At 40.3% G+C, this 12,889-nt stretch overlaps 1 protein-coding gene across 1 annotated transcript in view; it reads left to right on the top strand.

Moving 5' to 3' along the window:
* Positions 1–12,889, top strand: part of LRPPRC (leucine rich pentatricopeptide repeat containing) — a 101,520-nt gene that overhangs the window by 20,032 nt on the left and 68,599 nt on the right. Inside the window, exons 12-16 of the mRNA XM_072140266.1 lie at positions 632–750; positions 2,620–2,713; positions 3,970–4,039; positions 7,964–7,991; positions 10,629–10,686. Of these exons, the coding sequence (XP_071996367.1) occupies positions 632–750; positions 2,620–2,713; positions 3,970–4,039; positions 7,964–7,991; positions 10,629–10,686 (369 nt within the window). The remainder of the gene's footprint in view (positions 1–631; positions 751–2,619; positions 2,714–3,969; positions 4,040–7,963; positions 7,992–10,628; positions 10,687–12,889) is intronic.

Here is a 12,889-nt window from a genome sequence, read left to right as displayed (position 1 = left end):
AATTACTAAACAATTTTTAATTAGTGTTTTTTTTTTTTGGCATCTTTTAATAAGAATTAATAATTTTATTTACTTTTTTTTTTAATAAGCCGTACAAATTTTATAATGTAACCCATTCTATCACAACTGGTTGATCACTGGGTGTCGTATTGAAGAGATATTGGTCACTGAGGAGCTTGTTAAAGGCATTCTACCACTTTTTAAAGGGATTCTGTAATGTGGTGATACTCTGGAGAGCAGTGCACTTTTTATCTAAGGAAACTTATCACTTTTTTTTTTCCTGATTTGTACCCATAAATACTATGACGAAGATTCATCATCAAGTTTCGGAGGTAAAACTGTTCTAGTTACCCATGAAAACCAATCAGAGCTGAGCTTTAATTTTATAAACAGCTGTGGGAAAATGAAAGCTGAGCTCTGATTGGTTGCCATCAGAAACTAGAACAAGTCTACTCTATAAGACTTATAATCAATCTCCCCCTTTATCTTTACTGTACTTGCCATTTATCAGCAGATCTTAGGAGATCACTTTTCAGTTCAGTTTTCACTGCTGGCTTCAATGTATCTTCAGTCAATGTATTTATGTTCTGTTGGGAATAGAACGTTATCCCCTTTTCTTTGTTTTCTCCAGGTGTAATTCATGTTATCAGATGTATGAAGGCCGTGGGGGTGGATGTGGAGCTGGACGTCCTGTCTAAGATTATGTCATGGATCTTATCCGAGGCCAACTCCGACCAAGCTCTGCTGCCGGTATTGCCTCCTTCTTAGGCATCATATTTTTGACTACTGCATTGATAACCTCTGTATAGTTATTGAGCAGATTTGTAGCAGTTTACCTCCATGTTAATCTATGAAGAACAGAAATAAGGCTACAGATCTAAACCTCACCTTTAAATATACATCTAGCCCTATGAGCACCGATTGTAAACCAAGCACACTGGCATACAGGTGTGTGCCCTCTTTGGCCAGATCCGTTTTTCTTTTAGCTCATTATGCCTTTGTTTTTATTGTAAAAAAAAGTTTTTGGAAATTATACAAATGAGCCGTAGAGGCTTTGGCTCCATAGCTCTTAATTGAACCCAGAGCCCCTCGGGGTCATTTGCATAATTTTCCATATTTTTGAGGTCATAAGAAGCTAAAAGAAGAGCAGATCCTGCTAGAGGGGTCACACAGCAGAATGTAAGTGTGTTTTCCTTTAAAGGTGAGGTATACTGCTACTTGAAGCCTTATTTCTGGTGTTATTATTTTATTTTTTTTTTTAAGACATTCCTTTATTTAAAAAAAAAAAAACTCTACATCTGATGGCATCCCACTTTGGGTGGCTGATGTATATGCACGTACATGCTATAGACCATCGGTTATTGCAATATAGGCTGGGGAGGGCGGAGCTAGTGCTCTGCTCCCAAATACACTGGACTCATAAGCTGTGTCTAATGTGTTCCTTGTTGTAAAACAGCATGCAATAGTGGCTAGTTCTGGTAATAATCGGTCCTGAACTCTGCACTCTATACCCTGCTGTTATATTAGACATGTTAAGTTGATGGATTTGCTTGAAGAAGTGGATCCAGCTCCAGCAGGTAGAAGTCTAAAATCCAGGTTATTTTATTAGAAATTAAATAAATGTGACAATGCAAATTTGCTCTGGGTGGCGCCTCCTTCCCTTCTATGCCCGGCCGTGCGCCCATACAGCAGGTTACCACCACATATGGGGTGTCGGCCCTCGGGATGAATTGGGTATCAAACTTTGTGAAGCTTTTTGTCCTTTAATCCATCGCAAGTTTTTAATTTTCCGCCCAAAATGAATGTATTGTCCAAAAAAATTTCAATTTGTAGACCGCACCTCCATTTTGTTTTAACCCATTTAAATCATGTAAAGGGTTAACAAACTTCTTAAAAGTGCCTTTTCATACGTTGAAGGGTGTAGTTTCCATAATGGGGTAAATTACGAGTCTTGCTATTATTTAGGCCTCTCATAGTCAATTGAAAGTTGAGCAGGTCCATTTTTTTTTTCAAAAATTTGGAAAATGTCACCCAAATTCTGAGCCTCGTAACTTTCTAGAGAAATAATCGGATTCTTAAAAAAAAAAAAAAAGGCATGCCAACATAAAGCAGACCTTTGGGAAATGTAAGTTATGGATTAGTTTGGGGGCTATGACTATCTGCTTCAAAAGTAAAGAATTTAGAACTTTGGAAATGCAGAATGTTTCAAATTTTTTTCTTAAATTTTCGTTTTTTTCATAACTGAACACGAAAGATATCATCTAAATTTTTAAACTAATTTGAAGTACAATGTGTCACGAGAAAACATTTTTAAAATCCTCTATGTATGGTTTCAAAGTTTTTAAGCGCTTATCCAGGGCAGATTTTAGAAAATGGGGCTGTGCCCTTAAGCCCAAAGTAGGCTGAGCTCTGATCCACTTCTACAAGTGACAGCCTCATTAGCATAATTTTATAATTTTTTTCAGCAACACCATTCAGTTCAGGGATTTAACAAGATATGTTTCTGCAACAGTGTAGCTATAGCATTCTCAAGGCATGTGGATCATAATGTATAAAAACATCGATGATTGATAGATTCCTCTTTAAAACATTTTTTTTTTTTTTTTTTTTTTCTTCAAGGATAAGGAATGTCTGGATGATCTACAAAGTGTTTGCGCATCGTCCGTCAGACGTGCACTGTTCACCGGGAATCTAGCAAATGTGCATTACTACTGTAAGTATCTATATAATGGGGGTGTCTGTCTGCTCCTTCCATTGACCCTGCTCCACTATCTCCAGCACCGCCATAGAGCACTTCAAATTTCTGAGCACTGCCCCCTTTTATTCATGACACTCGCATGTCCATCAGTCAGTGGTAACTGCTACCCCATTCTTGTGTTCAGTATGGATCCATTCGCTGGACCCTCCCCAGGAAATTTATCATCCATTAATCCATTGATCGAGGATAACACATAAGCTTGTGATAACCCCCTTTGAAGGGAACCTGTCACCACATTTTTCATGAATGCAGCTAGCGGCAGATTCTCAAAGAGCCCTAGTAACTGGCACCCTTCTTTTAGCTAAAAATAGTTTCTTTCAGATCCCCATATAATCAACTTTATAATTTACATGGTATCTAGGGCCTCCACGTACTGAATACAGCAGCTCCACCCCATGCTTTCTCTGCATGCAGCAGTAATGTCATGTGACCAGGGTGACATCATCTTTTACAGCCTCTTAACATTAGCAAAACTGTACACCATGCATATATCTGATCACATAAAATCCTAGCATGCCTGCCTGGACTTCTACTCTTCTCCATGCCTCCTTGCAGGCGTGCTGTGATTTAATGTGATCAGATATGTGCATGGTGTACAGTTTTCTAATGTTGGGAGACTATAGGACCAGCAATGTCACCCTGGTCACATAACATTACTGCTGCATGCAGAGAAATCATGAGGAGGAGCTGCTGGATTAAGGCCAGGATACCATGTAAAAGATGATTATATGGAAATCTGAAAGAAATTATTTTAGCTAAAAAAAAAAAAAAGGGTGCTCTGTGGGAACCTGCCACTAGCTGTATTTGTGAAAAATGTGGTGACTCGTTCCCTTTAGAGTTTTCTTGGATCAGGGTATACATGGCTTAGACCATCAATATGAGATCAATGGGGCTGCAGCTTTTTTGAAGGGGTTGCAGTACTTTACAAAGTACTTTTTCACATGGCCCGGTTTCCTGAATTACTCATGAGCAGAGGTGGCTGCTTTGTCCCATTGAACAGGCAGTACCAACCAAGTGTGTATACTCTGTATCTTGATGTAGCAAAAAGTTGGAACATCCAGGGCATAGTCACAGGCCTCCAAATAGATGATTGGTTCGGTGCTTACAGTCGGAGTCTGTGTATCAGTGTAGTCTAGTAGAAGATGCGTTTTTCTATATTAAGTTGCTACAATTTCTCTGTAACATCTTGTATTTGACTTATCTCTTTTCAGTGTCCTCCTCCACGACGCCCATTCCTAAGGACAGAAGTTTAGTGGTCGCACTGGGGGCCGCGTTCTTAAAGTAAGTGAAAAACCTTATACAGACAGTCTCCGACTTATGGACACCAGACATGGTTCCAGTTACAGACAGGCATCAGGATGCTGATCATTTACTAATCTATAGTTATAGGCTACTATAACCTACTGAGTTATTAAAGGTGTCTGCAATGAAGCTTTATTGTGAATCCTTGTTCCCATAACAATCCAAAATTATGTAAACCCTATTGCCACAGGGACAAAAAAAATGTTTGACTTAAGTTTCACTCAAGTATACCTGACCTGACTTGCATACAGATTCAACCTAAAGGACATCTACCACCAGAATGAAGGATTGTACACCAAGCACACTGACAAACATGTGTGCTCCCCCTCTGGCAGGATCTGCTCTTCTTTTAGCTCCATATGCCCTTTAAAAATTATGTAAATTAGACGCCTGAGGGGCTCTGGGCTTCAAAGCTTTTAATTGAGCCCAGAGCCCCTCAGGCTCGCTTGCATAATTTTTAAAGCTTTTTTTTGTAAAAACAAGGGCCTGAGAAGCTAAAAGAAAAGCAGGTCCTGCTAGAGAGGACGCACACCAGTATGTCAGTGTGTTTGGTTTACGCTCTCGCATCCTGGTGATAGATGTCCTTAAAGGAAAAACATAAAGAATGTATCCTGTATGTAACAAGGGGATGGGAAATTTTACATACAGTAAATGCACCATTCTTTTGATGATTTGAGGCGAGTGTTATTTCTCAGGTTAAACAGGGGTCAGGAAGTTCTTATTGTTTGAGATGTGGCTCCCAAGTAAGGTTAAGCTGGATAAGCCATTGATAAATTTTCATTGCCCGTGTGGAACTGTAGACAGAGTATTGTTTCTGGAGAGATGTGCAATCAGAACTTTGTGTATGTTACTAGTAGCCGCAGGCCTGTGATTTGTACTCCAGGATTGGAGCTTATCACTGGGGGCGTTTCCTCACACTGCTTTGCTCTGTGCATTAAAGGAAACCTACCATTTGATGCTTTATGAAGCAAACATACCTTGAGACTGCTGTAGCTACACTGATGCAGGATCATATCTTGGTTCATCCCTGTGCTGAGTGGTTTTGCAGATAAAACAGATATAACATTATGATAATGAAGCTCTGACGATTCTATGGCTGCTTCAGCGCTTGTTTCTACGCTTCAGGTAGCAAGAGCTTTTCTCTGCTGGAGAGGATGATGCAATCACTATTCTCCCTGCCAGACAGAATAAATCAGTTGCTGCACCATCCCCCAGCTGCTGTGTATGAGTGATCCAGCTCACGTTAATAGTGATGCCTGACTTACCTCCATTTGTAATTACAGGCTCAGTGTCTAATGTAGCAGCCATGCTGACTCAGCTTTCCCAAGGTCCTGAATGTTATAATAGTTTTTTTCAGCAAAACCACTCAGGGATCAACCAAGATATCATCCTGCATAATTGTAGCAACACCATTCTCAAGGTGCTTCATAATGCATCAAATCAAATGGTAGATTTCCTTTAGGCTGCGGTCACACGTGGCACTTTGAACCCGTTTTTAAGCAGTCAGTTAAAAAAAACGCATGTGTTTTTTTTTTTTTATAAAAAAAGCCTCCGTTTTTGGACAGGTTTTTCCAGTTATCTTAGTTAAAACGATCAAAAAACGGATGCGTTTTCAAGAATGCTGCAGCTACAAACTGAGCTCCCATTAATCTATTAGTGTTACCTTTAAGGTAATAGCTTTCCCTTCTCCATTACATAGAGATGTAGCAGAGCTGAGCAATAAATTGCACCATAGAACAGACTGGAATCTCCTACAACAAAGTCGGCTCTGCTATACGAGCAATCGCAAACGAGCTCTAATTATTTCTCCGCTTAACTAGATGCCGTGCTCTGACTACTGCACGCGCTCATTTGTATGTAAATCCCGGAGTCGTCTCCTGATGATGGGGAATGGATGTGTGTGATTAGGAGCCCTGACAAACTGCCAACATCTCGCAGAAAGTGGGTGGGCACCCGCGAGACGTTGTCACGGCGCACTGACACATCGCCGTCAGTTCTGTTACCGCTACAGTAAATTCTCCTGCTACCGTCCTCGCGGAACATCACATCCAGCCGCTCTCCGAGTCGTAGGGGGATAATTATCATCCCTTTAACTAGGACGGATCATTAGAAATGAGCTGAAACCGCAACTTTCAATCACGGCCATTTTATACCTTTTTGATTTTTACATTTGAGAGTTCCTGTCAAATCGCTGTACGGGCGTCTGCTCCGTTATTTTCCATCATTAATTTTATTGGAAAAGATTTTTGTGTATTTTATGCATTTAAATGTCCCTTCTTAGTGTTATAGGAAACTACTGGGAGGTCCTCCAAGGTATTCATTAGGTTAACTACGATCTGTATCAATCTGCTCGTCTTGTCTAATCTACTCAGATGCTGCTGCTCTACAACGTGCTGCCTGCAGATAGGCCGCTTTTTATGTTCAGCCACGTTTTTTTTGCTCTATAACATGCTAATTGTAGCAAGGACACTGTGGACAATTTGCTCAGCATTTCCTACTCTATAACGCATTTTGCTTAGTGAGTGATGCACAGGCGGTATGTTATAGAGCAGGAGGTCATAAGCAGATTGTATATAGTGTCCTATCTACAAGCTGCATATTATAGAGCAGGAGGAGCGTCAGATTATTGTACATGGTGTCCTTTCTGCTGGGAGCATGTTAAAGAGCAGGAGGAGTGGAGAAGTTTGTCCTGGTGATGTGAAGTCCGGCTCTTAGTGGGCTGGATCATTATTCTCCACTAACTAAATATATAATAGGAAGCCTCAGTCCATCCAGTCGTCCCACTCCACGTTCAACCCGAGCCGGGGTTAAGTGAGCCAGAGGACCGGCTATTCGTGGTGGCTGGTTTCCGAAGGACTGCTCATTAGTTTGTACAGTGTCCTATCTGCAGACAGCATGTTATAGAACAGGAGGAGCTAAGCTGATTGTACATAGTGTCCTATCTGCAGACAGCATGTTATAGAGCAGGAGGAGCTGAGCAGATTCTACATAGTGTCCTATCTGCAGACAGCATGTTATAGAACAGGAGGAGCTAAGCTGATTGTACATAGTGTCCTATCTGCAGACAGAATGTTATAGAGCGGGAGGGGCTGAGCAGCTGCAGTCAGACGGGACACTACGTACAATCTGCTCAGATGTTACGGAGCAGGAGCAGCTGATTGTACATAGTAGTTGCCGCAAGCAACTTTCTTTTTAGCCTCATGGCTTCTTCAGTTTTCTTAGCACAGCGCCGTTCACAACCTTGTGGCGGTTCTTTGGTATTGCAGATCAGCCCACTAACCTGAAGGGGACTGAGCTGCACACTGGACCACATTACACATAGATGTGACATAAACAGAAGCGGGGCTCACTGTGCAGCTGTGACCTCTCCGAACTGCTGATCGAATGGGGGAGCGCAGGTTCTTGCTCCTCCACTTCACCAATGTTTAGGCTAGATAAGCAATATTGGAATTCAATAAATAATTCTAATAGCTTTTTATTTTTTTTAATGATATTAAATGGAGTGTCTGCAGGTTTGTATTATTGTGCCTTGGACCACACTACATTGTGCCAGTCGGCTCTGCTACATCTCTCTCTTTATAAATGAACGCAATGGAAATTGATGTACAAAGTGGTTTACAGATGAATTTTTGAGAAGGGTAATGGCAGATCCCAGCGCCCGCCCGCGTGTGTTATGATCGAGGAGGCGCCCGGCCAGGCACTTTGTAAAATTAGTTTGTGTGGATGACGGCTGCACTTACCTGTATCCTTTATATTAATACATTTTTACATATTCCTCTTAAAATACCAAATGACAGAGTAAAGTGTGTAATAAAGTTACCGCTGCCGTTTCTCGCTATGGAGGGTTTTTTTCCCATTTTTAGAACATTTTTTACATTTCTTGTCCTCTGCTGCCACCTACAGGTCCCAAGATGTAGAATTGTTGGCAAAGGTAAGTGCATGATTTTTTTCCCCCTTCCCTTCTCTGTACGAATACCTTTCTTTCTTGATGTTACTAGAATATTGCACACATTTTTTTAAAAAAACTTTTTTCAATTTTTTTTTTTTTTTTTACGTAAAAACTTTTTTTCTCCATTCAGTTTGTGCTTTGGATCTTTCCCTTTTGGCCCAGCATGGCAACACTGGGGATAGTGTTCGCATGTCTAATGCTAGAGCTGCATATTTTTTAATATTAAAATTTGATTTTCTTTTAAAGTTGTGTAAATTTAAATTGATTTAATTTCAGTTTTGAAATTGGTATGTCATTAATTTTTTTTCTGCAGGCATGTAATTTTTTATTCACAAACTTAAAAATGGTGTATATTTTATGCTATTTTTTTCCTTTTTTTGTATTTTTATTTTTGTTTATAGTTTTACAGATGGCATATAGCATGCAGTCTGCAGGCAGTATGTTATAGAGCAGGAGGATCTGAGCAGATTGTACATAGTGTCCTATCTACATACAACTTGTTACAGAGCAGGAGGAGCTGAGAAGCCTGTATTTAGAGTCCTATCTGCAGGCAGCATGTTATAGAGCAGGAGGAGCTGAGCAGATTGTACATAGTGTCCCATCTGCAGGCAGTATGTTATAGAGCAGCAGGAGCTGAGTAGTCTAATCACTCACTGACAGTGTTCTCTGGCTGTACCCCCCTTAGTACTGCCCACTTTTTTGTTGTTCAGAACAATGCACGAAATAAAAGAAATGTTACACTAGTTATATTGACTCTTCTTTCACTAAATTCTCTTACATCCTTATGGGATCTTCTTACCAGATAATCTCATGATCATCGGATATGTGTGTAGGTAAAGGCCTGGGCTATGGGATGTTCTGTGCATTGTCCGGCTCTGGTTGTAGTATAAGGAGGAAAACATGTCGCCCAGTAACTGTCCTGTCCAGATTTGCCACCTGACCCAAATAACCTGCTCCTTTTTTATAGAAATGAATGAAGTAGTTACATTGCCGTCAGAAACCTTCAGTTTCCATAAATCTGTGTTTTGTGCAAATTCCCCAGAGTGCACTAGATGGCTCGCAAAATCTATAGTAATTTGTCCACCACTGCTATAGCCTAAACCAAAACTGTCCCCAGACTAGACACTAACACAAGAGCGGTTCCCCCGGAGCCACCACTAAATATCCATCTTTCTGCTTGCTTGGCACCATCCATAGTACTACTAGTGAGCAGAAGTCTGGCGCTTCACTGTCCTACAGATATGTGGAGGGGTTGTCCAGGGTTAAAATTATGAGTTTTTTTTTTTTTTTTTTTTTGCTGAAACAATGCCTCTACTATGCCCAGGTTGATTGTAGTACTGCAGCTCAGCCCTATACATTTTATTGAAGCCAAGCTTGCAGTATTGGATATGGACAGCAGTGGCGCTGTCCAGCTGTCGGTCGGCCAATAGATTGTTCCATTTTATGGACTGCAATATTTGGCCTCGGTAGGATCACTAAGGGTCTATTTTACATATATTTGCCACTCCTGACTGGTCTGTTTTTTAATAAAAACTGCGCCAGAATTGTAATTTCAAGCAGAGCGCGCACACATTTACTATTGTAGAATAGGGACCGGTATATTAGAGGGATGAAAATATTAGATGGGCTTCTTACACCAGATGAAATTAGGGACCTATATATTACAGGGATGAAATTGTGGAGCAATAGACCAATTTGTGGTCTAAAATGATGTGGAAACCTTCAGCACCTTAAAAACTCTCGGTGCATACCAGTAACATGTAGTATACTGGTAGATGGAGGCATTTTTTTCATCCTGCTGTGAAGAGTCAAGTTTATGCTCAGCGTATGCCATAATGACCTATGGGGGGACGGATGCAACTGTATGGCATCCATCCCTAGCCTCCACTGAGCGTACACTATTGATGTTTCCCCAGTAATCTAACTGTCCATATAAGGACGTTTACATAACGCAGCAGCCAATCATTGACTGTTATTGATGATCACTCATCCTGCCACTTTCAGGGAAGGGCAATGAACAAAATACCATTTCTCGCTGTATACAGCATACTGTGGGTTACACCCTACTCTTCACATCTTAAATGTGCCTGACGTATCCTTAAAACGGGTGGGCTAACCACAGGATGTGAATGTAGCCTAACTTGGATGAAATTAGGGACAAAGTGAGGCACTTCCACATTCTGCATTCATGGATAGTCCCTGGGACTGTGGGAGGTCTCCCAGTTTTTTTTAGGATTGTCCGGGAGAGATGGCAAATTTGTTTATATTGCTGCCTGGACCTTATATAATACTAGTTTGACAGTTCCTTGTATCCCTCGGATTCTGAAGACTTTTTTTTCCCCCTTCCCCCGGGATGTGAAAGGGTTAAATGGTTTGGCCCGGCAAATAAAATTCAGCTTTTTTTTTTTCCCTTTTTGTATGTCATTTTGTCCCCATATCTGTGTTTTATTTTCTCCTGGAGTAAATTACTATGATGCGGCGTGGAATAATGTGTCGGGGGAGAGACGCTTTATTATTTAGAGAATTCAATTTCAGTCCCCGGTTGTCCGAGGTGCCTACGTGTGTGTGTGTCGCCCCCTTCTCACATGGCTGCAATAGATGATTATTCTGTCTCCACAGATAACAGGCCTGGTGTACAAGGACGGCTCCCACAGCAAAGATTCTTCAAGACCGACTGGTAGCGTTTCAATTTCTATGATTGTAACTTATCCATAAATCTGTGCTCCTGTGTAACGACTGACGCCGGGGACGCTGATTGCTATTATTTAAAAAAAAAAAAAAAAAAAATTCTCATGTTTTTTGAGAATATTATTATTTATATAGTGCCATCCTATTCTGTAGCACTTTACAAATCCTATTAGATTAAAAAAAAATTTTTTTGATCTGCTTTGTATTCTTATCGAATACTTAATATCTAAAGGAGTTTAAAAATTTTTTTTAAATTTAGGTAATTAAAAAAAAAAAAAAAAGCCTATACTCATACCTAAACTGCCTGACTTTTATTAAATTCTACACAACATATAATTTGGCGCACTTTCAGACCAGCGGTTTCCAGGGGCTATCTGGGAAAAGCATAAATGAATCCATTGTTGTTGTATGTGGCTATTCACACATCCGTTTATGGAATATAAATCGCAGCATTCGCTGTTTTTTTTTTTTTTCACGTTTTTTTTTTTTTTTTTTCCCACGCATGCGAACCACAAGCTTCCATAGAAATCAATGCGTCCACACAGGAAAAAAAAATATCTTTCTTGTGCGGTATTTTTTATATTTTTCTGATGCTGGGTAGCCACAGCTTTTTGCTATCTAAATTCCGCCAACCTTCATATGCCAAGCCAATTTACGACACCCTCTACGTTAATGGAAGCTTTAGTCTGATAGAACGCCAAAATGTACTTGTGGCGTCTCATTGCGCAAAAACAAAGTTACAGCTATATAATCTATACACACATCCCTATCTATATATCTATCCATCTTTATCACACACGTCGTACATCTATGTATAGATATAGTCTGATTTACTGCACTTACTGCGTCATTTTATAGCGCAGCGCAATAAATGTATGTAAATGCCCATGTCAGGAAGGATCGGTCTAAACCTCCTAAAAGCTTAATTATCAAAGTAAATGTATAGCAGAAGTAAGTGTAAGTAATATTTTGCATGCACATTAGTCTGTTCTTGTTTTTTTGTTATACGGCTTTGGTCTATGGACAATTTAAACTTTCTAAATTTAAACTAATCTCACATCTATCTATCTAGATCTCTTATTTATATCCACACATCACTTCTGTCAAATTCAGACGAGCTTTATTGGCAGGACCAAATATAAGTTAGCATTGCCAAAGCATGTAAAAAATAAGGGATTGTGTGGTGGGGAACTGGATGATGGCAGACATGGGTTGCAGGTGGTTTGTCGATCTATCTAAAAATCTGTTTCCTATCCATTTGTCCATTTGCCTGTCTCCCATCTTTCTCTATCCTATCTATCTGTCTCTCTGCCTGTCTCCTATCCCATCTCTCATCCATCCATCTCTTATCCATCCATCTATCCATCTCTTATCCATCCATCCATCCATCTATCCATCTCTTATCCATCCATCCATCCATCTATCCATCTCTTATCCATCCATCCATCCTCCATCCATTTCTTATCTATCTATCCATCCATCTCCTATCTATCTATCTATCTATCTATCTATCTATCCATCCATCCATCCATCTCTTATCTATCCATCCATCCATCCATCCATCTCTTATCTATCCATCCATCCATCCATCTCTTATCTATCCATCCATCCATCCATCTCTTATCTATCCATCCATCCATCCATCTCTTATCTATCCATCCATCCATCCATCTCTTATCTATCCATCCATCCATCCATCCATCTCTTATCTATCCATCCATCCATCCATCCATCTCTTATCTATCCATCCATCCATCCATCCATCCATCCATCTCTTATCTATCCATCCATCCATCCATCCATCCATCCATCTCTTATCTATCCATCCATCCATCCATCCATCTCTTATCTATCCATCCATCCATCCATCCATCCATCTCTTATCTATCCATCCATCCATCCATCCATCTCTTATCTATCCATCCATCCATCCATCCATCCATCTCTTATCTATCCATCCATCCATCCATCCATCTCTTATCTATCCATCCATCCATCCATCCATCCATCTCTTATCTATCCATCCATCCATCCATCCATCTCTTATCTATCCATCCATCCATCCATCCATCTCTTATCTATCCATCCATCCATCCATCCATCTCTTATCTATCCATCCATCCATCCATCCATCTCTTATCTATCCATCCATCCATCCATCCATCTCTTATCTATCCATCCATCCATCCATC

The sequence above is a fragment of the Engystomops pustulosus genome, chromosome 3, assembly GCF_040894005.1.
Source record: "Engystomops pustulosus chromosome 3, aEngPut4.maternal, whole genome shotgun sequence".
In the NCBI taxonomy this organism is placed as follows: domain Eukaryota; kingdom Metazoa; phylum Chordata; class Amphibia; order Anura; family Leptodactylidae; genus Engystomops; species Engystomops pustulosus.
This window is presented reverse-complemented; position numbering and strand designations above follow the sequence as displayed.